Raw genomic sequence first — 27,634 nt, forward strand, 5'->3', positions numbered from 1 at the left:
GGTTGGCTTCAGTTGGGCTAGCGGTAGGATAGGGATAGGGCGGTAGGGTGAGGCTGAGAGGGCAAAGGTCAGATGCCAGAGGACCTTGTTGGCACTGGGGGGATGCCACTTTTCTGGGGCCTCTAGACCATCCTTTATATACAAGTGTTTGGTATTTCCTTAACCGGGAGAGATTGGTTAGGGCAAATGACGGGAAGAGTAGCGAGCAAAGAAGGTTGCCAGGATGTACCAGGAGAGGGGGAAGCAGAAATCGGAAAGAATCTAGAAGGGATACTGTCAGTGAGGGTTAGCGGTGGTGATAAATTCCATTAGGCTCACAGACGTTAACAAGTGACTGTTGTGTTGTGATTGGTGGTATTGTCCTTACAAAAGCGTGGAATTGAATGCCTTGTTATTGAGAAATTTTTTCGTTGCAAGTCACAGAAACCAAATATCTCCCAAGAAATATAACGGCTCATGTGTAAGTCCAGCTTTTAGGAATGGCTAGCTGGACCCAAGGACTCAAACGAGGCCAGTGTTCAGAGCTCAGTTTCCCACTCCCTGTTTCTCAACTCTGATTTCTTCAGGTTAACCCTCCTCAGGCACAGGACTGGGCCTGGTTGCTCTGAACAGTACAGTGCTGATAGAACTGGAAGGTTAAGGTATCTTTTATAAGAATTACATTTATTGACCCTCCCAATATCCTTAAAGAGCTCTCTCTTCAGTCTTATAAAGAGAAATATGTGAAGAAAAAAAAAAACCCATGAAATGAAAAAAAATTAGCACTTTTTTTTTTTTTTTTTTGCAGGGTCTACAAATAATTTTATTGAAACTAAACAAATAACACAACAGCCTTCTTAGATTGGGGACCACCCTTCCCAAGCCATTTCCCATACTCTTAAAAGCAGAGAGCTTGCACAGTAAGGAATTAAAAAAAGTCATTTTGATGTAGAAATCAGACTCTGCCCCAACATCATGGACTAGACTATTTACAAACTTTCACATTTTAAGTATTCCTTTATGGTTGATCTCTCCTTTATGTCTCTGTCCAGGGGCTCTAGTACCTTCCGTTGACTGATCCCGAGGGCTGGGTATACTGTAGGAAAAAGGGTGGTGGGCTCCTTACCGCTACTGCCACCAGCCCTAGCATGCTGTCCCTCACCAAAGGGTGGCAGATGATCTCCTCCCAATAGCGGGTGTGTGTGTGTGTGTGTGTTGGGGGGGGCTGGCACAGGGACCAGACCTATTCAAATGACCGAAGTCCAAACAATGACAACACACAGTACGGGTGAAGACGTGGAGCGGTGGGAGCTCTCCACTGCTGCTGGGAATGCAAATGGTGCAGCCACTTGGGAAGGCAGCGTGGAGGTTTCTTATGAGACTGAAGACACTCTTACCATGCAGTCCCGCAGTCACATTTCTCGGCAGTGAGCCAAAGGAGCAGAAGACTTATGTCCACCCAGAAACTTGCACAGGGATTTATAGCAGCTTTCTGCATAACTGCCAACGCTCGGCAACCGAGGCGCCCCTCAGTAGGGGAGGGGCAAACTGTGGTACCTGCCACACCATGGCATATCACTCAGTGCTAAAAAGAAATGAGCTACCAAGCCACGAAAACACATGGAGAAACCTTAAATGCATGTAACTAAGTGAACAAAGCTAATCTGAAAGGGCTGCCTACTGCATGGTTCTAATTATATGACATTATAAAAAGAAGGAAAAACCGAGTCAGAAGGTCTGTGGTGTGGCAGGAGCGGGGTGGGGAGAGGGATGATTCCGTGGAGCGCAGGGTTTTTGAAGCAGCAGGACTACTCCGTATGATACTACACCGATGGACGTATATTCGACGTTTGTTCAAACCCAGAGGATGTCCGAGACCAAGAGAAACCCTAAGGTAAACTCGGACTCGCGGTGACGACGCGTCAGTGCAGCTCCATCGGTTGTGACAAATGCACCACTTGGGGGGGGGGGGGTGTTGGCCATGTGGGAGGTGGTGGTGTGTAGGGGCGGAGGTGGACGGGAAATCTCTGTACCTGCCTCTCAATTTTGCTGTGAATCTGAACATACTTTTAAAAATAAGGTCTTTAAAAAAACTTTTTAGCAGCCGTTTGTAGCTTGCTAATCCAAGGATGTGACTTGTGCGTGAAACTTGTAACAAGAGGGAGTAGGAACAGCAGTCTTGGTAATGAAGCCTCCTTTACCCACTGCTCCAGCCCAGACTTGGCCCAGGTAGCCTAGAAGAGGGGCGTCACCTCTCTTCTCCTGGGAGTGACAGGGCTGAACACTGGTCCTGGTGTCCCGTGACCTGCTGTGCACAGTGCGTCATCGCCTTAAGCAGTTCAGCACACCTGGGACCTCCGCATCATAGCCTCAGTGGTTAGCGACTTTGCAGAGGCCGCAGAACTAGGGGATTTTAGAGACCAAATTCGAATCCGGGCAGTTGGAAGCCAGAGTGTCCACTCAGGACCGAATTATGTGGCTTTACGTCTCTAGCGTCTCGGGTCTCTTTCCAGATGCTTAACCAGACCCTTTAGCTTTGAGCAAGATGAGCCCGTGTGAGTTAGCGTGCCCGTCTCTCATGTGGACAGGACACATTGATGACCCGTCGTGCTGTCCCTGAGGCTCAGCTTGCTCCTGCAAACACTCCTCCGAGCACCTTCAGCCACCTTCTGTGGGGAGCTTGGTGGGCCCGAGCACCCATCCGGGCCTGGCCGCCGGCCTGCTCAGGCTCAGGCTCCACCAGGGAAGTGAGCCCCGCCAGCGCTTGCCCCCTACTGCTGCTGCGGGTCATCTCCGAGAGTAGGACATTGGAAGGCGGTTGCCTGACGTGGAGCCGTGGCTAAGAGGCACCTCTGCAGAAACAAAGCCTGAACCTTTCTGCTTGTGTAGCTTTTGAAGGGCTAGAATTATTTTGTTTTGAGCTCATGAGTAAACCCAACCAAGCACCTTCCCTGTGGCCCGAGGAACTAGTCTGTGTATTCCTGTTCCCGTATTCCGAACTACAGAGAAGCTCGTCACTTCTTCAAAGCAATAGACTTGAATGGTCTAAATGAGATTTCTCCAAATGTTAAGATGGAAAAATTTATGCTTAACACTTGAAAAGGCAATGTTTGTTCATTTCTAAATGTTAATTTTATTATAGTTCTTTAATACTCTTTTCCTCAGACTATGCACTTACCTTGAATTCTAACCAAGCTAGCATTGAAATTTTAAATTGCCTTTCATGAGGAAGAAAAGAAAGATCGGTTTGTTTAGATCTGTGCTTTATATCATTTCCTAACTGGAGTGAATTATAAAAGAATCTTAAGTAGGGAGATAAAAAGGAAATTAGCATAGATTCCCAATTCAGAATCAGATTGGCTTTCTTGTTTTTTTTTGTTTTTTGAAAGGACTGTGTGGTTGATCCTAAGGTTATATCACAGACCCTAGCCAGACATATTTATGAAAATACATTCCAAAGTCAGCACATTTCATTGGGCCACCATTAAGATGTTATCTGTATTTGTTTTGGGGAGGGTATAGTTGAAATGACTAAGAATAAATTAAGTCTGGAGCTATTTATTACTGATTAACTTCTTTTCCTTCTAGCTGGAAAGTCTTAAATGGAAAGCTCTATTGCAAAGCAGCAAAGCTGGTCATTAGCACTATTTGATACGAGCACTATGAATGTACATTTATTTATTAATTTTTTAAAATTTTTATTTATTTATTCACGAGAGGCAGAGACACAGGCAAAGGGAAAAGCAGGCTGCCTGCAGGGAACCGATGTGGGACTCGATCCCAGGACCCTGGGGTCACAACCTGAGCTGAAGGCAGACGGTCAACCACTGAGTCACCCAGGCGTCCCATGAATGTACATTTAAATTCATAAAGAATTGGTTGTTTATTGCATACTAGACTCAGTGCTCATAATAAACATGAGTATGGGCCAGTCTCATTAGTTCATGTCCTGGCTTTGGATGGGGGAAGGGAGAGACTGAAGCAGTTAACTTGGTTGAGATGGAACCGAAGTGTTTGGGCACGAGCCACATACAGTGGAGGCACAAAGAGAAGGGCTTCAGCCCTGGGGTGGTCAGAAAAGGCTTTGCACAGAAAGACAAACTAGACATCGACTCCCTTAGGAAGAATACGACTTACCAGCGAGCTGAGTGCTCGGAGACCTAAGACAGCATGGTGAGCTCAGGGCCTTGTAAATAGTTTCGTAGATGAAACTGGTTTTAAGATTAACCCAGGATTTGTTTTAATCACATATGGTAAGACACACAATTGTGGAAATGACAGTCACGAAGGAAGAAGGTTTGTGTCGGAGAGGTTTTTGTACTCAGGTCCCTGGAAGTAGGCCCAGCATTGCCACCAGGACCGCATGGGGAAGCCCTAGGGTCCGTCTGGAGGCGGAAAGAGTGAGGGAGAGCGTGTGGTTTACATGGGAAGGAATGGATAAGGCTATGTAAGCAGACTTAGAATTGGCCAGTTTGAATAATTTCCAGAGGCCCCAGGATGGAGAGACTGCCCCTCGCTGTTGGGTGCCTCGCCCTGGGGGAGATCAGGGTGCGGAATAGTGGGTGCAGGTGTGAGCGTCTGACAGGAGGTAGCAGAGGGGCCATGGACTCTGCACTGGTTGGCACATTCGCAGGGGAGTCGCTGTCTGTCTTTAAGGACAGGCTAATCTTGGGAGGGATCTCTCTCTCTCTCTCTCTTTTTCTCTCATCACTGAGACCTCAGATGCCAGACTGTGAAGAATGCAGAAAATAAGAAAATGCAGTTAATACAAAGCTTAGGGGGTAAAGAGAAGGAGGGGCAGGTGCTGGTATGTAAAAAAAAAATTAGAGTAGAGATAGAATAAGGGTTTAGATCATAGAAGACCTCGATGAAAGTTTGGGCTTTATTGTTAAGAAAGAGAGCCCTTGACAGACTTTGAGCAATGCCTTGATACCTTAGCCCTGCATTTCAGCCTAATTCTTTTTAGCAGCAAAGAGTGAGATTGACTGGCGAGGGGGAGGTGTGGAGACCGAGCAGGAGACAGTTGCAAGTGGTAGTGTGAGGGGGACAAGGAGCTGGAGGAAGACAGCGGTGGCTGGGATAGAGAGGAGGGGAAACATCCGAGTAATTCCTACGAGGTCGCAATGATGAGCCTTGACTGGTTGGCTGTGGGTGCGAGACGGTGAAAGTGTCTCTCCGTTGACTGTCAGGTGAGTTGTAGGCTGGTGGTACCACAGCCCCAGACAGGGAATGAGTTCAGGTAAAGGTGTCCGGTGGAGAAGATGAAGAGTTCAGTTTGGTACTTGATGGATTTCTGGCCTTATTGGACACTTGGAGTAAGTTATTTAGCAGCAGTTGAATTCAACGTTCTGGAAGAGGTAGGTTTGGTTGTAGAGGGCCATTTTTAGCAGCTTAGGGATGAAAGGAAGGAGAGAGGGAAGACAAGGCATGGATGGGATTAACAACCCTAGGGAGAGAGGCAAAGAAACTTTCCTTTGAGAAAAGTGGTAGTGGGTAGTTTTGAGAGTACTGGGGGGAAAGATCACCCGCAGGAAGGAGAAAGCAAGGAGGCCACGAGGAGGAGGAGGAGGAGCCTAGAGGAGGAGGTTTGGACCGTCCACCGTGGAACCAGGGGCACATTGGGAGGATAGGCCTCCTTCTCCCCAGTGTGATTCACTGAACCTGCGGTGTTCTCGGCTCCCTGAGACCAGGTGAGCGTGGAGACTAGGAATGTGTACTGGCTTCAGAGTAGGGTGTTAGTGTCCTTGAGCCCCACTGAGCATCCTGGGGGAGCACAGGTGGCAGATGCTGGATGGACCCACGCTTACCGCCGTGAGAAATAACTGAAGGAACAGAAGCATCTGGAGAAAGATGAGCTCCACACTGGATGGAGAAAAACAGTGTTTGGGGAGTGGGAGATGAACTAGGGGAAAAGGAGATCCACGTGTGGTGATGGAAGTCCTGGGATGTGAGGACGTTGACGGGGAGCTCAGATGATGGCTGGTGGAACCAAGGACGTTAAGAAATTACGGGTCTGATCCCTTTGCTTACCCATATGATCCGCGTGCTCTGGGGTACGGGCAAAGCTCTGCGTGAATACAGGGGACTAGAGGCTGAAGGCACTTTTATGGTTTCTCTTTTTCTAAGTGTTTAAATTTAAAATGAAAATGTAATAAACAATAAATATTCCATTCACAGAATCATACCTTACAGTTTATTATTATTATTATTATTTTTAAAAGCTTGTATGTGGAAACACCATTCGCCTCCTTCTAACCAGTAACATTCTTTGACCATTTGGTAATCTAGACCCTTCATCCCCAGGGGTGGTTCCAGTGTAAATCCCTGTTAATACCTGTGAAACAAAAACAATATTTCTTTTTCTCTTTTTTTTTTTTTTGGAGTTGACTCAGCCTGGGGGATGTTGCTTCCTGTGAGGGCAGGCACTCGTGGGGCCGTGGGGCCGTGGGCCTGGTGTTCAGCCCAAGAGGCGCCCGGCGCAGGAGGAGCAGGCCCTCGCTCGCCACCCTCCGGCCCTCCGGGGTCCCTTCTCCCTCCAGATGGGCCCATTCCGAGGGCAACGTTCCTGCCAGCGGAACGGACTCCCAGCTCTCGGCGCTCGTTTCCAACCCGAGTTCTGGACCAAGCGGGGGAGGAGAGACCCTGGGCCTGGGCCTCGGTCGGGGAGGGGGGGGGCGAGGGCGCGGAGCCGGGCGCTGGGGAGGCCTCGCCGAGCGCTTGCTGTGGCCCCGCGGGATCCCGGCACGAGGGCTGTAGCCTCGGTCACCCCACAGGGGCACTTGTCCCATCGTCCTCCCTGGAAGAGACTCGGGCAGCGCGTGGTGTGCCCCGTGTATGTCGGGTGTGCGGGAGCTCTGGGAAAGTCCCTTCAGTGCTGGGGCCCGGTGACAGGGTCGGGGCGTTGCTACCACTGAGCCCGCCTCACGGAGGGACCTCGCCTCGCAGCGCGGCTCCGCTCCGGGACCCTGGGGCGCCTGTCGGCCTGTGCCCGTGACCTTGGGGTGCCTGTGACCTCGGGGTGCCCGTGACCTTGGGGCGCTTGTTGAAGGTGCCCATGACCTCGGGGCGCCTGTCGGCTGGTGCCCGTGACCTCAGGGCTGTCTGCCGGTCCGTGCCCGTGACCTTGGGGTGCCTGTTGGCCCATGCCCGTGACCTTGGGGCACCCGTCGACTGGTGCCCATGACCTTGGGGTGCCTGTCAGCCAGTGCCCATGATCTCGGGGTGCCCGTCGGCAGGTACCCGTGACCTCGGGACACCTGCTGGCCGGTGCCCATGACCTTGGGGCACCCGTGACCTCGGGGCCGCCTGTGGGCCTGTGCCTGTGACCTCGGGGTGCCCGTGACCTCGGGGCTCCTGTTGGCCCATGCCTGTGACCTCGGGGTGCCCGTGACCTCGGGGCTCCTGTTGGCCCATGCCTGTGACCTCGGGGTGCCTGTGACCCTGGGGCGCCTGTTGGCCCATGCCCGTGACCCTGGGGCGCCCGTGACCTTGGGGTGGGGTGCCCATGGCCTCGGGGCACCTGTGACCTTAGGGCGCTTGTCGAAGGTGCCCATGACCTCGGGGTGCCTGTCGGCTGGTGCCTGTGACCTCAGGGCTGTCTGCCGGTCCATGCCCGTGACCTTGGGGTGCCCGTCGATTGGTGCCGGCCCGTGCCCATGACCTTGCCGTGCCTGTCAGCCTGTGCCCATGACCTCGGGGTGCCCATCGTCTGGTACCCATGACCTCGGGGCACCTGCTGGCCGGTGCCCATGACCTCGGGGCCACCTGTGGGCCCGTGCCTGTGACCTCGGGGCGCCTGTGGGCCCGTGCCCGCCCGACCTAGCAGGCCCTCCTCCGTGAGCAAGGACGGCGTGTTTGCCCCCAAACGCTGCGGCAACGGCCCAGGCACCACGTACCGATATTTAGAAACCGACACCCGGCCGAGGCGCCTGTGCGTCCAGGGCAGGTGTGCGATGCCCTCGGCTCATGGTGCCCGCCGGCGTGGGACGGTGGCCAGGGCTGCAGCTGTGACCCCCGGGCGGGGCGCCTCCCTGGTCCCCAAGGCCCGGCCTCAGGCCTGTCAGGTGGGCAGGCGGGTGGGGGCGCTGGCAGGGGCGCCCCGCTCCTGGCTCCGTGCTCCTATGCGGGTGTGTGTCCCCTTGTATATAAAGCCACAGCATGCAGGTGACAAGGACACGATCACCTCTAACCGGGACGGCAGGTTGTCTACTGTGGCCGAGGGGCTGTGCCCACAGGCGTTGGGTCCGTCTAATCAGCGTTTCAGCCTGACTGGCCCCAGGGTTTCACGAACCGCGATGTTTGGGTGGAGGGTGAGCACCTCGGTTCCCATCCTGACGCTGTTTTTACCACCCGTGTTCTCCGGGAACCTTAACGGGAGACTGAGGATACGGAAGGACAGAAACGGCTGCCCTGGGGAGCTGGTCCAGGTGGAGGGGGTGGGAATGGCAGGGCCCCTGGCTCCCTCCTGCAGCAAATGCCAGTGAGCGCTGTAATGGGCCACCTACACAGATGGGTGCTGTCATCTGCTCCGAGGCCACGGAGGCTTGCAGACTCGTGCGTGGGCGGCGTAGCTGGAGAAGAGAAAATGGGTTCTTACAAGAATAGACCTTCACCCCGCCGCTCGGGTCTCCTCCTCTCAGAGATTGATCACGGCCCGTCATAAACTGTTGGGGACTCAGGAAATGTTGGCCATTCATCTCGGTCTCAACTCTTTCGGAGGAGATGCCACAGGTCACTGTTTCATAATGCAGAGCCTAAGTCTCCAGCGCCCTATAATTTATTCTCTACTGCAGACCATCAAGATACACACCCCCCCCCCCCCCCCCCCCCGCTGTGGAGGAAGACCAGGGAAGCTGCTTGGAGAGAAGCGGCCCATGCCCAGACGCAGGCTTGAGCTCTCACTGAGTAAATGACGCGAACGGGAAAGTGTAGCAGAAACATAGAGGCGAGCATTCCCACCGGTGTGACCCGAGGCGGGTGGGCTTGTGAGGAGTGTGACCTGTTTGATTTTATGTTAATACCAATCCACATACGCACCACGGCTGATGGTTGCTAAAGCATCCTCCCCCTGTTCCTGCAAGTGACGCTGGGCCTGCTGAGATCCGCTGTTCCTTGAACAAGACCAGGTCTTCCCCTCCCCTTTGCCTCGGTCCCCGCACCTCTGACTTGACGGTGGCTGGGAGTATCGGGCCTGCGGTTGGCGTCGGCCACCTGCCTGACGGGCCCCCATCTCGACGGCAGGCATGTGATGACGTTACCCTCCAGGGGTTCCGCTTCCTGCGGGGTTGCCCCGGGATCTGCGTGCTGATCCCTTGCTGGTGGCAGCAGGGGTTTCTGGTTTGCCGTGGGGACCGCGTAGCAGTAGGCATGCACTCTTGCAAGGACTGGGGAGTGTCTAATGGTGCTAAAATTATTAGCAGGGTTTGAGTGACGACTGCTTTCAAACCCCTGACATTCCTTTCCCTTGCTCGTTGTTCGTACGGAATGAGTCATCTTCAGCTGGTGGAAGGTGAGGATGTGAAGCGCCTTCTGTTTCAGTTTTCCAGATGCTCAGCAGGTTCTTGCTTTTGGTGAGTTATTCCTCAGTGTCCACGGCTAGTTCCGTCGGAGGGGGCGTGACAGTAAGAGTAAAGCCATCGCCACCAGCCCCTCGCTGGCCTGGGGAACTCTTTAACCAGGCCAACTTATGTTTCCTTAAGTTATGAAAAGGACTGTGTTTAAAATTTTTAATCACAACCTCGGCCCACAGACATTCTCTGTTATATTAGCCCCAGCAGACCAGACACGGCCTTTATTTCTTTGTTTTTCGCTGTAAAGTTTTGCGGCTGGGGATGCTTTGTTGACAGCGTTCCCACAGCCACCCACTGCTGCTTCCACATTTCTTTTCCCTTGTTGCAAATAAATAGGCACTTCCGGAGCTATCCTGTTGGCGAACCGCATTATTTTCCCACAATACTGAAACATTTCAGGGAGGCTACCTTCGATCCTCTTGAGATGGGTCGGTTTGTTTGGGTAATTGTCTGTGTTCATTTTAGGCAAGATGTTTAATGCCAGTTTTTTGTTTTTTTGTTTGTTTATGAGTCAAAAGCCCTAGATGATTAAAGCCTACTAAGAAAATGCTTCTGTGCAGTCATGACAATGTGAATAATACAAAAGTCGGGGGAGGGAGAGAAAATCTGTTGGGAAATTTTCAGAAACAGGAATGTGATCCAGCAAGTGTGAAGCGGGGTGGACAGTACCTGCGGAGTTCCTGCCCGTGCCCTTGGCACAGGAATATTCCGTCTCCGCAGGTGGTTATTTGCTTCTCTGGACCATGCCAGGCTACTCTGCGGAAGCCTTATTTTTCAAACACTTATTCTAAGATCACTGGTCAAATGCAGTTTTACTCTTTGTAATCATTGGAAACATTTCCTTACAGATGTTCTCAGTCGACTCTTCACCAGATGACCATTTTGTCAAAAACGTGGCAAAATTTTTTGATGCAGTTATTTATTGTTGGAAGACTCTGCTGGTTTACTCCATACCTACAAGCTTTAGAGAACGTACCATAAAGAATATGATTTAGAGCATCAGCAAATGAATGGTTCGTGTAGATTGGTCGTTTTAGGGCTGCATGTTGATATCTAAATGTCCTCTGAAACCTGAAAAACACTTCCATGAATGAGGGCAGAGCTTATAATGATAATGACATAACCACATCTCCATTCTCTAAATGTGGTGCTCGAGGACACATCATCTGACTTACATTAAACCTGATTTTACGTTAAAGAATGTTATTGAAATAGGATTCCACTGTATTTTGTTTTGAGCCTTTGCTTTTTGCTCTGTAATCCTTTAAAACAAATCTCTTAAAAGAATTTATTATTAATATTTTTCTCTGCCGGTGGAGTATTGTGTTCGTGTGTGTTTTTGAACGTGTTGGGCGATGATGAGTTCATTTCCATCCAGGAGCACGTTGGCCCCATTTTACCTCATGTGCCTTTATCTCATGAGTTGTGCCCTCAGTCGTTGGCCCTTCCACATGCATGACGGGGGCTCAAGAATCACGGACAATTAGGAGCCCAGGGCTTTTTCCTTGAGAGTGTGATGCAGTAGAGGAGATGGAATAGTTGTGAATGTGTAGACGCACACGTGAAAGCAACTGCCCAGCTGCTGGGAGCTCTAGAATGGAAACTTTAGCACTTTGGCATCTGACTTAGAACTTCCCCTTTCTCTAATGAGATAGCCTAAATGATGTAAAAACAGGCAAAAACAAGAAAGAAATAATGTCATCATTATTAAAATGATACCTGATAATGATGACGTGTTTTACTGTTGTTCAGCTAAGCGCCTTCCATGCATTATTTCATTAATCCTTCAAAACGACAACTACAAACCCTGGATTGGGTACTTGGTTATCCTCCCATTGCTGGTAAAGACCCGGAGGGGTGGAGGGTGGGTAAAGTAACTAGCCCAAGTGTATATAACTACCAAGTAGCAGAGAATGTCAGACCCATTTTGTATGATCTCTGAGGCCACCCTCTCCACTGCTGTTCTACCCGTGGCCTATGAAGGAAGGAACACCTGCTAGATGCAACATCCGAATGGCCAGACCGAGGCATAAATGGGCCTGGACTCCTTTCCTGAGACCCCTGTGATGCTCTCTCAGGAGGCGGAACTGTAACTTGGAGAGAGCCAGCCATCTCCTACCTTCCTGCTTTGGGAAAGGCAAGGGCAGACTGGGCGGAGTAGGGAGTTGCTCTGCTTAACACACCTTTTGTGAGTGTGAAGGAGAAGCACCAGAAGGCAGCATTGTTGCCACCACCGGAAAAGTATCTGGGCACCAGGGCCACGGGATGGCATAGACATGCTCTCGTCCCTAGGGGCAAGGTGCAAGGGAGAGATTCCTTGTCCTCCACAGGCAGGGCAGCAGGGAAAATCCCACCAGAGGAGCCTGTTTCTCTCGTGGGGCTTGGCTCTGACTTGGCCTTCTCCCCCCTGAGCTGAACGGAGCTCTGTTGTAAACTAGCATCGGTCTGCTCAGGTCTGCTCACTGGCTCCCCGTATCAGAGAAGCACTTTAATGGCAACCAGCGGGAGGCTGAGGGTACTTGGTCTTCCTGCCCTGCTTGTGGATGAACGCCATATCTGGGTTGACTCCTCCTGGTCCAAAGATGGAGTAAACAGAAAAAAGAAAGAACATAAGGCTTATGAAAGATTTTGTAGCAAATAAAAGGGAAGATAACCTAACACTTAAAATGCAGAGGAACGACCTACATCTGACAACATTGTTATGAGAAACAAGTAAATTTTAGAAAGTAATTTTTAGGCACCATCTGCTTTGTGTCTTAAAATTCGAAGAAACATAGACTTTGAAGTGAGACTGAATGGTGGATGAGCCAGACTATGATGAAGAGTGAACTGGCTGCAGAGCTGGGGAGCCGAAAGCACAGATGTTGGGGACAGATTGCTGGAGTGAGTCCTGGCTCCACTGCTTCTAGCCCTACGACCTGGAGCAAGCCCTTTTGGGTTTTTCGTCTGTAAAGTGAGGATAATGATACCAACCTGATTCGCTCGTGATAATTTAAAGTGCACCAGGAGAATTGAAGCATATATTAGAAGCAATCCTGAAAAGTCAACATTGGATCCATATTGAACATTGAATGTTCAGTGTTCAATCAACATTGAATCCAATTCCAAAATTGAATCCATAACGAATTTAGTAAGAGGTTTTCCCAGAACCCAGAGGAAAAAATTAAAGTGATAATGTAGAGACAAAGACACATGTATGTGGAGGACAGGGAGCGCAGACCCACCAGGAGAAAATTGATGTTCCTGAAAAAGACCAGGACAAGCAGAATGGATGCTACCAATGAGATGTAGCAGAATCCTTAGGTTAAAAAGGCTGTGGGGCAGGAAAATACCAGCCTATGCTAGGAATGATCTTAAGTGTTAGAAAAGGAACTGATTTAATTAGGCAGAAGAAAAGTAGAAGGTTTCCCTTAAAGGGAGAAAACCTACCTAGCCTCAGACTTGCTCCTGTGCCCAAGTAAATGCAGGAGGTGATGGGATAGTATCTAGTGTTGAGGGAGACGACCCAAGAACATTGTCACCCGAACAAGGTGGTATTCGTGTAAGAAGCAAATGGAAGTCCTAGATTGGCAGAGAAATAAAACGTTCTCATCCAGAAGCTGCTTTGAAAAATTAATGCCCTAAAGACTTACCTAGTTGGAAATAAGCATAAAGATATTAAGTGTGGAAATGATGGTATTAAAGTGTAAAGAAAAACAAGAAATTGGTTCTTATGCTTGGCTAGGGCATTAAAGTACTTATGGGAATCTTCATAGACTCATCATTGAACATTGGGCTGAAGCTGAGTGTTTGCAGAGTTACACGTGATTCTGATGAGCGGCCTGGATTGAGAACTGCTCTAGCCATTTAATCAAGATAAAGTATGTACAGAGATAATTAGCAAAGTGAGGATATTGCCCAAAACAATGGAAAAGAATGTCCTTATTCTCAAATTAATGCTAATTGATTTAAAAATAGACAACTTTTGTAAGATACAACAGCAAATTTTAATAAAGGGGATTATTTTCTAGCAGCAAGACTTGATTTTATGAGAAAATCTGTCTTCAAATGTATATCTAACTTATACATGATAGCAATAAAATTATAGCTGCTTTTCTTTGAGATTTATTTTATCAATTTCTGAATTTCATTTAGAAGAATAAGCTGGGAGCATAACAAAGAAAGTTTTAGAAATTGTTATTGTGAAGGAGGCTTGTCTTACTGCTTGATAGGATTTAATAATACAAATTAAAATATTTGTACTGGCAAATTCTGAATGGAAAGATAAAGGAAACAATAGAAGTTTCAAAACAGACCCAGTATTGTAGAGATGATACTGTTCGATAATCATAAAGGGGATAATTCCTCACAAAGACATAAATGTTTATGTGACTAGTAACGGAGCCTCAGAATATGAGAAACAAAAGTCAACAGATTCAAAGGGAAAAACAGTTTTGTAATTACAAGTTTCAATACGTCTTTCAATAATTGATAGAACAGCTAGTTGTTAGGGGAGAAAAAAACAGTAAAAACAGCAAATATGAATAACACTATCAACCATCTTAATCAGTTAACATTTGTAGATTGTATTCAGTAACCTCACAGCACTAAATGAGAAACCAATAAGGATAAGCTATTTAGGAAAACTCCAAATATCTGGAAACTTGTGAAAAAAAAATCTATAATTTACATGTCAAAGACCAAACAATGAAATTAGACAATAATTTGATCTGAATGACAGCAAAAAATACATCAAAATACTTGAGATATAGCCCAAACTGTACTCAGAGGAAAGTTTAGTGCTTTAAATGCTTTTATTTAGAAGGTGAAAGATCTAAAAATGACCTAAGATTCTACTTTAAGAATAAGGAAGGGAGATTAAAATAAACACAAAGTAAGTAGAAGGAAGAAAAGTTTTTCTTAAAGGGCAGCAATCAGTGAAATACAAAATAGACAACATAGAATATTAATGAAGCCAAAATCTGGCTCATGAAAAAAATCATCAAAAATGACATATTCCTGAAGTGCCCAGCTGGTTCAGACAGTAAAGCATGGGATCCTTGATCTCAAGGTTGTGAGCTCAAGGTGCATGTTGGGCCTAGAGTTTAAAGAAAAAGAAAAGGAAAGAAAATTGACATATCCTTAGCTAAAATGAGTAAGAACACAAAAGAAGACAAATCACCATATTGGGAATGAGAAAAAAGGGATCATCACTACAGATCCTATCGACATCACAGAGATACTAAGTGAATACTATGAACAACTTGAACATCCTGGATGAAGTGGGCAAATATCCTGAAAAATACAACGTATAAAATTGCTATGAGGAAGGGAAAATCCAAAGAGCTTCATAGCTATTTTAAAAATTCATTGGAAAAACCTTCCCCAAAGGAATGTTCCAGACCCAGATGATTTCACTGGTAAATGCAATCAAACACTAAAAAAAAAAAAAAAAAAAAGAAAAAAAAATTGCTAATAAACACAAACCTTTCCAAAAATACATGAGGAGGCATCGTGGCCCATTTCATTTTATGAGGTTAACGGACTCCAATCCCCAAACTGACAAAGATATTTAAAAAGTAAAGAAGGAAATTCTGGACCGATGCCTGTCATAACAACAGATTTAAAAAAAAAAAAAAAAACTAGGTGGGACTATAAATTGGCACACTCTCTCTGAAGAGGAATTTGATAGTTTCAGACGTCTTTAAAATATTTATGGATTTACTCTAATAAATGTTCCTACAGGTTTACCTCCAGGTAGGTTAGAACAATCAAATGCAAACCCAGAAACCATGAGATTGTCATTTATGCAGTACTATTCCAAATATTGATTTGCCGCCTGGGTTCCTCATTCGGTTAGGCTCCCATGCTTGGTTTTGGCTCAGATCACCATCTCAGGATCATGGAGATCATGCATCGGTTTCTAGGCTCAACTCAGAGTCTGCTTGAGACTCTTTCTTTCTGCCTCACCCCACCCCACCCCACCCCCACTCATGGGCTCAAGCATGCTCTTTCAAATAAATAAAATCTTAAAAAATATATTGCTGTAGATCATTGAAATGAGAAATAGCAAATTAAGTGGGAAAGGATACTTAAATATATTCCCTTAAGTCCTTGGATAACTATTTTTTGGTACATGTTTGGAGGGGCGCCTGGGGGATTTAGTCTGTTAAGCATCTGCTTCGGCATGGGTCATGACCCCAGGGTCCTGGGATCGAGTCCCTCATCAGGCTCCCTCCTCGGAGGGGAGCCTGCTTCTTCCTCTCCCTCTGATGCTCCCCCTGCTTGTGTGCACACCCGTGATCTCTGTCTCTCTCTCAAATAAATAAAGTAAAAAAAAATGCATGTTTGGAAAAAATACAAGGCAAATTTAATGGTTCCTTCTATTAAGTGATTGAATTATGTATGTATGGTAGTTTTTCTCCCCCTTCTAACAGTATTTTCCTGTGTTGTTTAGTGAACATGTATTATTTTAAAGAAAAATATGAAATAGTAAACATATGCTTATAGATTTCGATAAATACACTTAGTTTTTTTTACTAATGTCGAAAAAAACAGTGCCTCTCATGAAATTTAAAAGTCTTGTGTTTTTTTTTTAATATTTTTATTTTATTTATTCATGAGATACACAGAGAGAGAGAGAGGCAGAGACAAAGGCAGAGGGAGAAGCAGGCTCCATGCAGGGAGCCTGACGTGGGACTCGATCCCAGAACTCCGGAATCACGCCCTGAGCCAAAGATGCTCAACTGCTCAACTGCTGAGCTACTCAGGAGTCCCAAGTCTTGTTTTTTGTTTTGTTTTGTTTTTGTTTTTTTTTGATATGAAAAGTTCACTTATAATTAACAGTCCTAGGAATGACTAATCCCAGTAACAGAAACCATTACTTCTCTTAACCTTAAATAACTAACTGGTATGAGTGGGGTACATTGCTAGTTGTTCTTTAAATCACACAGAGATGTGAAAAGGCATGGTTTTAGCTGTCGAGTATAGGTAAAGAAAGATAGAGCTAATCGTAGCAATTAATGTCTAGGGCAGCATTGGCAGGCAGGTTCATCTGTGTCCCAGTTCTGATTGATGGGCGGTGGCTGCCTGGAGAGATGAATTAGGACAAATTGAGAGGCCTTTCCCGGATTCTGCTTCAAGTGTGCCGATAACTTAATAATGTGTACTCTGAGCAAGAGCACAGAACGCTGCAGCCCTGTGTGCCATTCTTGACCTAGTTAGGGAATAAAGGTAATCTTATCTTTACAGATGTGCATGGGCCGCACGTCTGGCTGAGATGGATGTGTGCAAGGTGGTAAGTGGTGTCCGAGTTCCAAATAAAGGTTGGAAGATTACTTCCCGCTCCGATTTCCGTGGAACCAGACCATTTCATGGCTTTTGTTATGATGGTCTGTGTTTTTGAGAGAATGTTAGTGGTTTATTGAAGTGCGACCTCTAGATATTTGCCTTAGGAACCAAATAAACCCAAGTCTATCTTGATACACGATTCATAATATGCGTTATGGATATTCCTGCTGTGACAGTTTCCACACATGCAGGTTATCAGGTCTATGAGCAGCTGTGACACTGAAGGTGGCAGGAGGCTGGGGAATGAGGGAGGAGAGAGAGAGCAGGGAAAATGGGCCTCTTCTCTGGCTTACTGTTCCAGTATGGCTTGGCAGGGCCTGTATCGCCGTGACCCCCTTCATTTCTGTGGGCCTTGTGGCTCCTGCCACACATAAACAGCCTCTGAAATGTATTCGCTGAAATGGACTTTTCAAACTTTTTGGGATTTAATTTATAATCCAAGAAGTGATATTCCGTTCCTGGCTAGTGAATTTCTAAGACTTAACAATCGTTGAACATCAGTGACTGTGCCCCCAAAAGACTGTAATTTTTATATTGTGGTTTTACCCTCCGTCGTCTGTTTACCCCCTCCTGACATGTGTCTGTGTCTGCAGGCATGTGTGTGTGTGTGTATAGGAATATGTAAACACGTTCTTCTACATTATTCCACCCGTCTTAGGGTGAGAATGAGCTCTGAGGACCATGGCTTGTCTCTAGTTTCCCATTCCCAAGTAGACCCTTCTTTCTCCTACATTATTCTACTCGTCTTAGAGTAAGAATGAGCTCTAAGGACCATGGCTTATCTCTAGTTCCCAAGTAGAATTTTCACAAGTAGAATTTCCTCCCCCTTTCTTCTCAAAAGAGCTCTTAATTATAGTTTTGGGGGGTTTTTTATTGGGGAGGAGGTTGTTATTTGGATCTTGGTCTATTTGAACTCTTCCACTAAGACAAAATTTAAGGTGAGATAAGTACATTTTTATGTTGACTGTTGGGGGAAAAAAAAAAATCTCTACCTATTTTCCATCCCTCTTGATTTTGAATAATAGTATTTCAGGGTTTGAGAGGGGTGTAACAGTTTAGAAGCCACTGACCTTCCTGATTTCTGAGATTCCTGTACCCGTTTCTACCACATGTTTTTTCAGCCTATATTTGCAGCAGAGCCCGAGACACAGATTTCACTTCAGGCCAGGGCAACTTATTGTATCTCTAGAATAGCTTTGGCCCTCAAATTTTTATTGTCATGGCTACAATTCAGTTGTTTGGGAGTCATGTAAAAAAGTCCAATACCTCTTTAAACCCAAGATGCCTTCAAATACTGAAGAAAAAAAAAAAAAAAGAATATGTGGACTTAAGTGACTCTGTAAGTGTTTCTGTTTCCTTCTACTCTTAAAATTCAGTTCTGTTCTCAGGCCCTTTCTCTGTTGATCATTATCTAAATATTTTACCCAGAAGTGAGCCCAGTAGTCCGGGAATTGTCTAGTTCTGATGTCTTCTTCTGTTAATTAATGAACCTTGGAATTGAGTTGCTGGTTTGAGGTGTGGGGGAGGGACAGTTTCCATTTCATTGTTGGCTCCTTGAATATGGTGTTGATTGCAACCCCTAGGTTTTTCATGGTTTGCTTCTGTACTTGTGCTCAAGAACTGACTTATATTTATTCCTGAGAAAATCTGTCTTGTCAGATTGGGCTCATCATTTCAACCATCCCTTGTGGTTTTATGTCATTGGCATCCGAGACAGTGGAAGCTGTGTTGAGGAGGCCAGAGCCGAGGACAGAATTTTTTAGTCTTGCAGTTAGATCTGTATCAATGCTTCCCATATTTTTTAAGTTCATCAGTGCTTTTCGATAGTATGCTTTTTGAAGGAGCACATTTAGAAACCATTTTTTTCTGTTAAATTGTTTGTTACATTTAATGACATTCTCTGAAGAATCTCAGAAAAAGAAAAAAGACTCTTAACTTTGACTAAATTTTATTAGCCATATGGTCAGTAACAAGTACATGTAGAACATTGAGAATATGCTTAACTTCTTGAGATATGAAGTCATATTTGCGTCTTTGGTTTGGATAGTGTTGTAAACATTACTTATTTTTGAACCTTTTTTAGTATTTCAAAATAATCATAATAATTCAAAGTGTGGACTTTGGAGTAAGACTGCCTGGGTTGAACACCAGCTCTATCTGAAGTAACCTTGGGAGAGTAAAGTTCATCTTTCTGAGCCTCAGTCTGCTTGTCTGTAAAATGTGAATTAAAATAATGACCATCTGTTGGATTTATTTTTAGGAGAAAATGAATATAAGACACCTAGCAATAAATAATAAGTTCTCAATAAAAGTTATCTTTCATTAGTCTTATTTTTTTAAATACTACAAAGTCATTTTTGGCCTTTCATAAAATAATTTAGCTATAAGCTTTAAATGTGTCTAAAAATTAATTGGTGATATGTTTTAATTGTGACCCACAATGCAAGTTTTAGATTTTTTTTTTTAGACCATTACATGCTCTAGGAAAAGTTGAATATTTAAGTATTTTTTCTTTTATTATTACTAATCAGGTCCAACCTACTTCAGTTGATCTGGTTGTACAATTAAAGCCCAAAGCAGAAACTCTATGTTGTCAAATCCTCTCCTAATAATGGCCATGTTTTTCTTTCTTTCTCAACAAGATCTCATAAAACTTCAGATTCTGATTGAAATTATGTTTCTAGCTAGCTTTAAGGGTTCCTTTAAAAGTCTGTTTTCATAATTATAGTCTATGTCTTTATAATGACTCATTTCCCTGCAATGCATTTCATTCTCAAGTAATTCTGATGCATAAACCAAGAAGTTATCTGCACATTCAGCTCTTCCTTTTTTTAGGGAAAGGCCTCTTCAAACCCAGTATGATAAACGTCAGTCTTTTTCTTTTTTTCTTGTTACATGATCTCCTTCAGTATTAAAACTTGTCTGTATTGTTGATCTGCCCTTACCAAAAGTGACATAGCATGTAAAGAATCAAATACTCTGTTACAAAATAAGATGTCCTGAGAAAGGTAAACATTCTTTCAAGAATGTTGAAAGGAATAAACATTAATAGTTGAAAAGTGGGTAAAATTAAGGGGTTTCCGTTGGCTTGGGCATGTGCTCATGCTTGCTTAATTCCAAATTAGGTTAAACTCTGAATCTTTTGAGATGAGCAGAAGAGGAGGAGATGGCAGTGAGGGTTAGTGGTCAGTGGGAAGTTACCCAGGCGAAGGCCGGGAGGGTGTCCATGGGAGGGTGTCCGTGGACGGAGGCCTGGGGCGGGGGAGGGTGCTTGATGAATATGGAAGCCTTGAAGGGCGTTAAGCAGAAAAGTGAGGTTTCCTTGGAAAGATACTCTGACAACTCTGGCAAGCAGGGTGCCTCTGTTACACACACTCTAGGTTTGGGGTGTAAGTAGTACAAAGAATCATGAACCATGGAAAACCAACTGCTACCCCCTGTGCTTTTCCTGAAAATGCTCTAGCCTTGTTTTAGATTGGTGAGTTAATCCAGTCCTTCCCGGGACCCCCTAGTTCTGCCTCAGGTAGTGCGTCAACTAATGCTTGGTCGTCATTTTCTCAGGAATTAGTTCGGCAAGTAGGAGGCGTCTGACACGGGTCTGACTTCCTCTGCAGGTTCCTGGTGAGATTGTCCGTTTGTGAGAAAATTTGAGGTCCTCTAATGGGGGAGAATGGCCTGAGCTCTTGCCTTAGGGGGCTCTGGGTTACACATTATGTCTCCCTAGGTCTGTTAGAGGCTACATTTATCTGTGCAGCAAGAATACAAGACATACTCATACTCATTGTGCGTTCTTTGGTGGGTTGGCGCGATGTCAGCTGAGAAAAGTGCCCCTCCTTGAAAGGAGCTCAAAGCAGATGTTAAGAAGACAGCCCCGCCAGGCCCACAGTGACTGGACTCTTCCTGTAATAGAGGTTATAAACTGGGTGCCCCGTCATCTTGTACTCCCAGATTTTGTTTAGATGAAGTCTCATGAGCGTTTCCCATAGACTAGGTTGGGCCATGAGCACCAAAGAGTGGGAATGAGATTGATTCAGGTCCTGTTCAATAGAGAAGTCTGGAGCACTTGACAAAAACTAGATTCTAGATGCTGCATAAGGAATGTATGCAATGCTAGCTTCATGGGTGTGCAACCTGGGCAGATGCAAAGGGCCACGCACTTAGGAAGGTCCCTTGCTTGGTTAAGTGGTATGCTGGCACCATCTTGGAATTCTTAATTTTTGAGTTAAGAGCTCTATGTTTTCATTTTTTACTGGGCCTTACAGATTATGTAGTCTGTCCTAAATTTATGAGCTACATTAAGGGAAACTATAGATGAAGAGACCCCAGCAGTGGGACGATGGGGTGGTGGCCTTCTAAAGTCACCAGGCACTTCATAGGGAAGCAGTAGGCTTTAAATATTTACTGCACTAAGTTGGTAAGGATAGCGATCGAACTGAACCAGTCGGATAGAGTCATCTGCTCCTCTCACCTCCATCTTCATCATCTACCTCCAGGCCCTTCTCACCTAGAGAGAACTAACACCACCTAGAAAGGGAGACTAGTGTCCCCCCCTTAGACACTTGCCTAAAGGGAGAAAGGTTTTCATAGACCCTCTTTTCCCAGGTGGTACACATTACCCTGCAGCCAGTCCTTGCTGTGGAAAGGAAATTGTCCTACCACTCAAGTTGGATGTTTTAATAAAATCGAAATGGGTTTATGCCCTACAATGACTGTAGGACTTGTATTGGAGAAAAGTAAGAGGAAAAAAAAAAAAGTAAGAGAAAAACCATCGGAGTATCTCAAGTTTTTATCCAGGGTAGGGGACGAACTAGTACATTGAATAAAAAGTAAGAGAAAAGTGAAGGAAGGCGAAGTGGAATCGCTTTTGAAATCGCATCTTGGAAGTGATACTTCATGTATTGATCACTTCATTGAATTTGAAGAATCGAGAAATAGCAAATGCTTTTTGACTCGTAAGTCGGGTTGACTTGTAAGTTTAAAACAATCCTCTGAAAGCTGGCTGAAATTTAACGGTGGAACTGGGCTTTCTGCAAACTGTATTTCTTAATCTAGTTTGGTAATAGGAAAAGAAATGTTAGATTTTCCCATTTGTCATTTGCCCTTGTGTTTATTTAGTTGTTGGCTTGCCCACAGTGGTCTAAAAATGGAAAAATCTAGTTGTTTAATGCAGCTACTTTTAAAGTGAGGAAGTTTATGTAATATTTCATTAGAAAACACATTTAACATTTTGGACAATTAGCTTGATTTATTGTAAAGTCATTTAGTTTTTCCGCTGGCAGTGACACAGAATAATTTTTTTCTGGTGGCTATTCCACATGACCTGAGTTTGGAAAATGTTGCTCGTTTCAGTATGTTTCTAGTATTTTCCATCTTATGCAAAGACTGTTGTAGGATAATTATAGAAAATTGCATTTAGTGCCATGTGGATGTGAAATTAACTTTGACGCTGAAGGACTGACACTGAGAGTGAAATGAGGTTACATTCTTTTCTGGGACTCTGGGAACTCGATTGTAATGCCCTTCAACAGTGAGGAGATATTTGCATCTTAAATCTTCTAGAGGTTTTTGTTGTTGTTGTTGTTGCTTTGTCAGACTTCACAAAATATGAATGTTGTGACTCTTTGACGTAAAAATCTCATGAAGTATTTTCTTCTTTAGCAAAGATCCTTATAAATTCTGACTATACAAAACTTGTAGATTTATATTTGGTGACTTAGCTTGATAAGTATTAGGAGAAATAGAAGTTCTATCAGGATATAGAGATAATTTCACTTTTGAACTTTTGCTGAAAGTTATTTTAATTGTTGGTACTTCTGACTTGACCTTAAATGAAAAAAGACTGTACCTAAAACACAGATCCTTGAAGAAATGTGCGTCGTGGGAAAAAAACTGTATTTGCATCATTCGTAACTTAAAAGACATTCTTAAAGGAAGGAAATTCGAATGTCCACTGAGTGGCACGCCAGGCTAGTCAGGGATTGGGGTCACATTCCCTCACTTCTCGCTCAACTGCCCGAAATCCTATGTAAGCCGTTACTCAAAACAGTTGTGAATACCATTTGGAAAAGTAATCATGAAACCTTCTTATAAATATCTTTCTGTATATTTTTATTTCTTTCTTCAATACATTCCTCTGATTTCGTTCTAGGCTCGCAGGAAGGAGGTATTTATCCAGGAACGGTATGGGAGATTTAATCTGAATGACCCATTCTTGGCACTGCAGAGAGACTATGAGGCAGGTGCCGGCGAGAAAGAGAAGAAGCCAGTTTGTACCAACCCCCTCTCCATCCTTGAAGCGGTCATGGCCCACTGCAGAAAGATGCAGGAGAGGATGTCCACGCAGCTGGCTGCTGCTGAAAGCCGACAAAAGAAGGTATTGAGTCTCTCACACAGTCATTTTTTTCCTCCAGCACCGCGTCGAATGAAGAAACCATCTCCAGGCTTGTTGCCTGTTCTTTAATCTGGTCATTTTCAAGAAGGGTGAGGATAAATGCCTCAAAATGCAAAATGCGGAGAGATTCTGGTGGCCTCTTTCAAATATAATTCAGGAATAACACTGAGCTATAAAATAAATATTACAAAGAAATTATGTTTCCTATAAAGGTTACTTTGGTGCTGTCTTTAAAATATGCGGGTGGTCTTTTTTTTTTTTTTTTTTTTTTTGATTTCCCTTTTCTAGTGCCATAAGATGTGCTCAGCGGCTGGGTGGGGGATCCAGTTATTTGAACCAAGATTCTTTTTTTTTTTTTTAGTAGTTTTTTTGGCTTTTTTTTTTTTAAAGATTTTATTTATTCATTCATGAGAGACACAGAGAGAGTGAGAGAGAGAGAGAGAGAGAGAGGCAGAGTCATAGGCAGAGAGAGAAGCAGGCCCCATGCAGGGAGCCCCATGCAAGACCCGATCCTGGGACCCCAGGATCATGCCCTGAGCTGAAGGCAGACGCTTAACTGCTGAGCCACCCAGGACTCCCCTAGAACCAAGATTCTGATCAGATAGTGGCACCCCCAACTTCTTTATCCAGCTTCTGTCTCAACTATTTCTTTGCAACTAGAAATTACTTTTTTTTTTTTTCAGTGATGTCTTTGGAAAATGAAATTAGCATGAGGAGAATAGAATGAAATTTGTGTGGTATATGCAGTCTCACAACGTGTCATTTGAAGTCCTGGTTAGTCTCAGACTCGCCTCTGGGGGCTGGTGGCGGTGTCTGCTGCAGACCTCCAGGCTCCTGCTCACATGTGTTTCATTTAAACCAACCTCCTCGCCCCTTCTCACCTCCCCCACCAACACACACACACGTATTTACTGTACTTGAGTACACGCTTCAAAGAGTCCTAAGTGATAAAAAACTTATTGACTTACTGCCATCAGCCGTAAGGAAATGGAGGTTTAAATGTTGTCCTTCTGATAGGCTGCCAAGACTACTGATTGCGTTTATTAGAAGAGGGTAAGGAAGTCAGAGAGGCTAATATCGTCCAGAGTGATGAGAATTTAAAGTGATCTGTTCTTCCATCCATCATTAAAGCATAGGTTTAAATGTTTCCTCTATTTGTCCTTTTCAGAGAACTAGTTATAGTTCACACGTAACACCTGGTGGATGATTAACCTGAGTGCAGTATACTGTAAATATTTATGATGCTGTCATTTCATGTGTGTGTTTGTCCCTATAATCATAGCCTTGCATTGACATATGTGTGCCCGTGCTCCGGGATAGGTGTGGACGGAAAGCAAACCTCATCTTCAGTATGTCAGGAGGTAGAAAGCTAAAGCACTGGGTAATTAGTACAGAGGGATAGAAGGCCTTCCCCGGACGTGCGGCAAAACCAAACAGTTTTACTCTGGACTTTGCAAACCCTTTGCGAAGCCCTGCAGACGACCACTGAGGTGACTGGAGATTTTCAGAAATCCCCAGGAACCGCACAAGCGAGAGCCAGTACATTTCAGCTGATGTCACTGAAGCTCATTTGTGTTTCTTGGATGAGGCACGTTTCAATTATATTCTTAACGTGTCAAATGAGCTATTTCATAATAAAGTGTGCCTTCTGGGTTTTATGCTGCGTGATCAAAAATCAAGAAAATATTTTGTTTTCTTTGTAATTTGCGTTCCATGTATGAAAATGCATGCTTTTCCTAAATTTTACTTCAGTTTTGCATTCATATCTACCATTTCTCTTGTCGGAGAAAAAGGAAGGAACTCATTTCAAGTAGAATCAAAGATTTTATTATCTGGCTGATTTTTTTTTTTTTAATCAACTTACATCCTGTTTGTTTCTGAATGACTGGGTCATTTCCAACCTGGCTGGGAGTGAAAGGAAATTGTTTCTGTCCTATGGGTCCTGAGAGGCTAATACGAAATGAGCCAGTGATCTGTCTCCCATGTATAAGGGGGAGACAGGAGTCCTTTATGGTCAAATTCATTGGCCTGCATAGTCTCAGTGAAAGGTTGCTCTGATAGGCAGTGTTGCTCTTTATCCATAAAGAATATTCTCTCCTGGTAGATCATAGCATGTGAGAAGTTACACTTTGTACTGTTATCCTGACTCTTTACTTATAAAGAAAACATCACATCAGCTGATAAGAGCAGAAACACCAAAGTTATCTTTTTAACACCAAAACTACCTGTCACGCTGTTCATCTTGAAAGTAAATATTTTATCCAAACATCTTCACTTCTCTTGCATATAGAATAAATTGAAGCTTTAGGAATCTAAAAGCGGCAAGACAAAAAAAAATCCATTATTTTAAATGAGTCCAGTTCTTTAAATTACTGCCAGAACAGAAGTTGGGGAAAGCAAAGGTCCCATTATCTACAATTCAAGTATTTATTATCTGACACTGGCCATAGCTCTTTGGTAATTCTAAGACATTTGGCCTGAACACTGCTCTGGTTGGCCTTTCAAGGCGGGAGAAGAGGCTCCATGCTCATTCATGCATTGATTCCTGCTGAGACTACTAATAGGAGGGTTAACTGTTTGGTAATTTGTGTGCCAGGAAAATTTGGGCAAGAGTCAATTTGGCAAATGCACTAAAGCCTGTAAAGCCACTTTGAATAAGCTAATGAGTAATCATCGTGGGGAACTTTGCCTCCAGTAATCTACTTTCTGTTTAGAGCCAGTAACCTAGGGTGAAATGATATTTGGGTTTTTATTATTTATCATGTGCATCATATGCTAATGGAATTTCCATGCTAATTTATTTTCAATCATTTATTCATACTTATAAAGTACAATTTCTAGCCCTGGAATAGGAAAGACCTTTTAATTTGAACAGAGCCTTTCAAAGTCAGAAGCCAAAATAATAACTAGGAAATTCAAAAGGGAGCATTTTTTTTTTTTAACCAGTGAAAAAAACGTAACAGACGCTCTGTGTAGTAGCTATGGCTTCTAGGTGGCAGCTTAGTATAATGAGGTACACTGAAAGGCACTAGATGTGCCAGGTAGGATTTTTAGTTGTGAGCTAGTGAAGCTGGTGTTCATGGGGTTAAGCAGGAAAGCGTTTTGGTTGGTTTAATGGTAGAGCATGTCTGGAAAAGCTAGGGGACCAGGTCTTAATGAGCTAGCATCACTGACAGGTGACCACTGTCAAGCGAGTCTGCAGTGGGTAAGGCTTCTGCTGATGAGAGGTGAGGACTGTAGCTTGCTGACACCAGACAGCATGACTACATCATGCTCTCGGTCTTGAGTGGGGCCTCCCCCAGCCCTGCTCTTTGCATCACTCACTTCCAAGTTGAAGCCTAAGAGCAGATGCATTTGGTTTTCCAAGCTTAGGCCCGACACCCTCTCCCTGGCTACAGGGAAGTCCAGGAAAGCAGCTATTGGGCATGTTTAGCTTCTAACAGGGGAGAATCATAAGGTAGAGAATTCTTCTAAACATAGGAAGGAGTTACAGGTGCTAGACAACCACAGAAATGACAAATGGGCCAGAAAAGAACAGTCGAATTGTTTTTAGTTTATTTCATATGCCTTTTTCTTCCTGTGATGAATAATTGTACTTGGTTCTGCCTTTTGTTATTCAGCACTCTCTACTTCATTATAGCGGTTGCCTCGTAACATAGAAATACAATTTAACTTTAAGTTGCTTTTTAGACTTTCAAGAATAAAATGATAGAGAATCATCTAAAATAATATTTTTTAGAAAGAGTATTTAGGATACCTTGTACAAGAATAGTTTTTTTTTTTTTTAGCTCATTCATGAATATTTTTTATAAACAGTAATTCACTATGACTTCCCAGGAGCGTCGCGGAGTGATTAGTAAAGGGGGAGCTGGAGACTAAGGTCTGTGGCTCTGAGCAGAGATTTCGAAGAGAGGGTAGTTGGCTGGATCCATGTCTTGTCCTCCCTCTCTTGAAACTCTAGATCAAGAGGAAGAGCTAGAGGAGAACTGCAGAGCCTGGATGATAGCTATAACCCCTGTAAAGAAAAAAAATCTTTCCAGGTATCTTATTGTTATATATTTGTTGACTAAGATTAGGCAGATAGGTGGGGGTGACCAGGTGGAGAAGGGAACAAGGATGCAATGAGTACTGAATGATTTGGGGGAGCAATGCGGGATGTGGTTTAATGTCATAGGAGTACTTTGTGGTTCGGACGCGTGCGCTCTGCTTTCTCGCTTTACGATTGACCGTAATTGCTTTCCTCTCTTTTCCGCTTTGAATTAGAACTAATTGCCTTTACATTGCTGCTCTGCTCCCACCTACATAGTTTTCCCTTTCATTCTGTAAAAAACAGTTGTTTGGTGTTTCTTCATTCATGGCTTCCAGT

General features: G+C 44.6%; 1 protein-coding gene across 1 annotated transcript in view; it reads left to right on the plus strand.

Annotated features, from left to right (window-relative positions):
• The window catches only part of CTTNBP2 (cortactin binding protein 2), a 143,882-nt gene that overhangs the window by 35,620 nt on the left and 80,628 nt on the right, over positions 1–27,634 (plus strand). Inside the window, exon 3 of the mRNA XM_072783270.1 lies at positions 23,026–23,250. Within this exon, the coding sequence (XP_072639371.1) occupies positions 23,026–23,250 (225 nt within the window). The remainder of the gene's footprint in view (positions 1–23,025; positions 23,251–27,634) is intronic.

The sequence above is a fragment of the Canis lupus genome, chromosome 18 (genome assembly GCF_048164855.1).
Source record: "Canis lupus baileyi chromosome 18, mCanLup2.hap1, whole genome shotgun sequence".
NCBI lineage: Eukaryota > Metazoa > Chordata > Mammalia > Carnivora > Canidae > Canis > Canis lupus.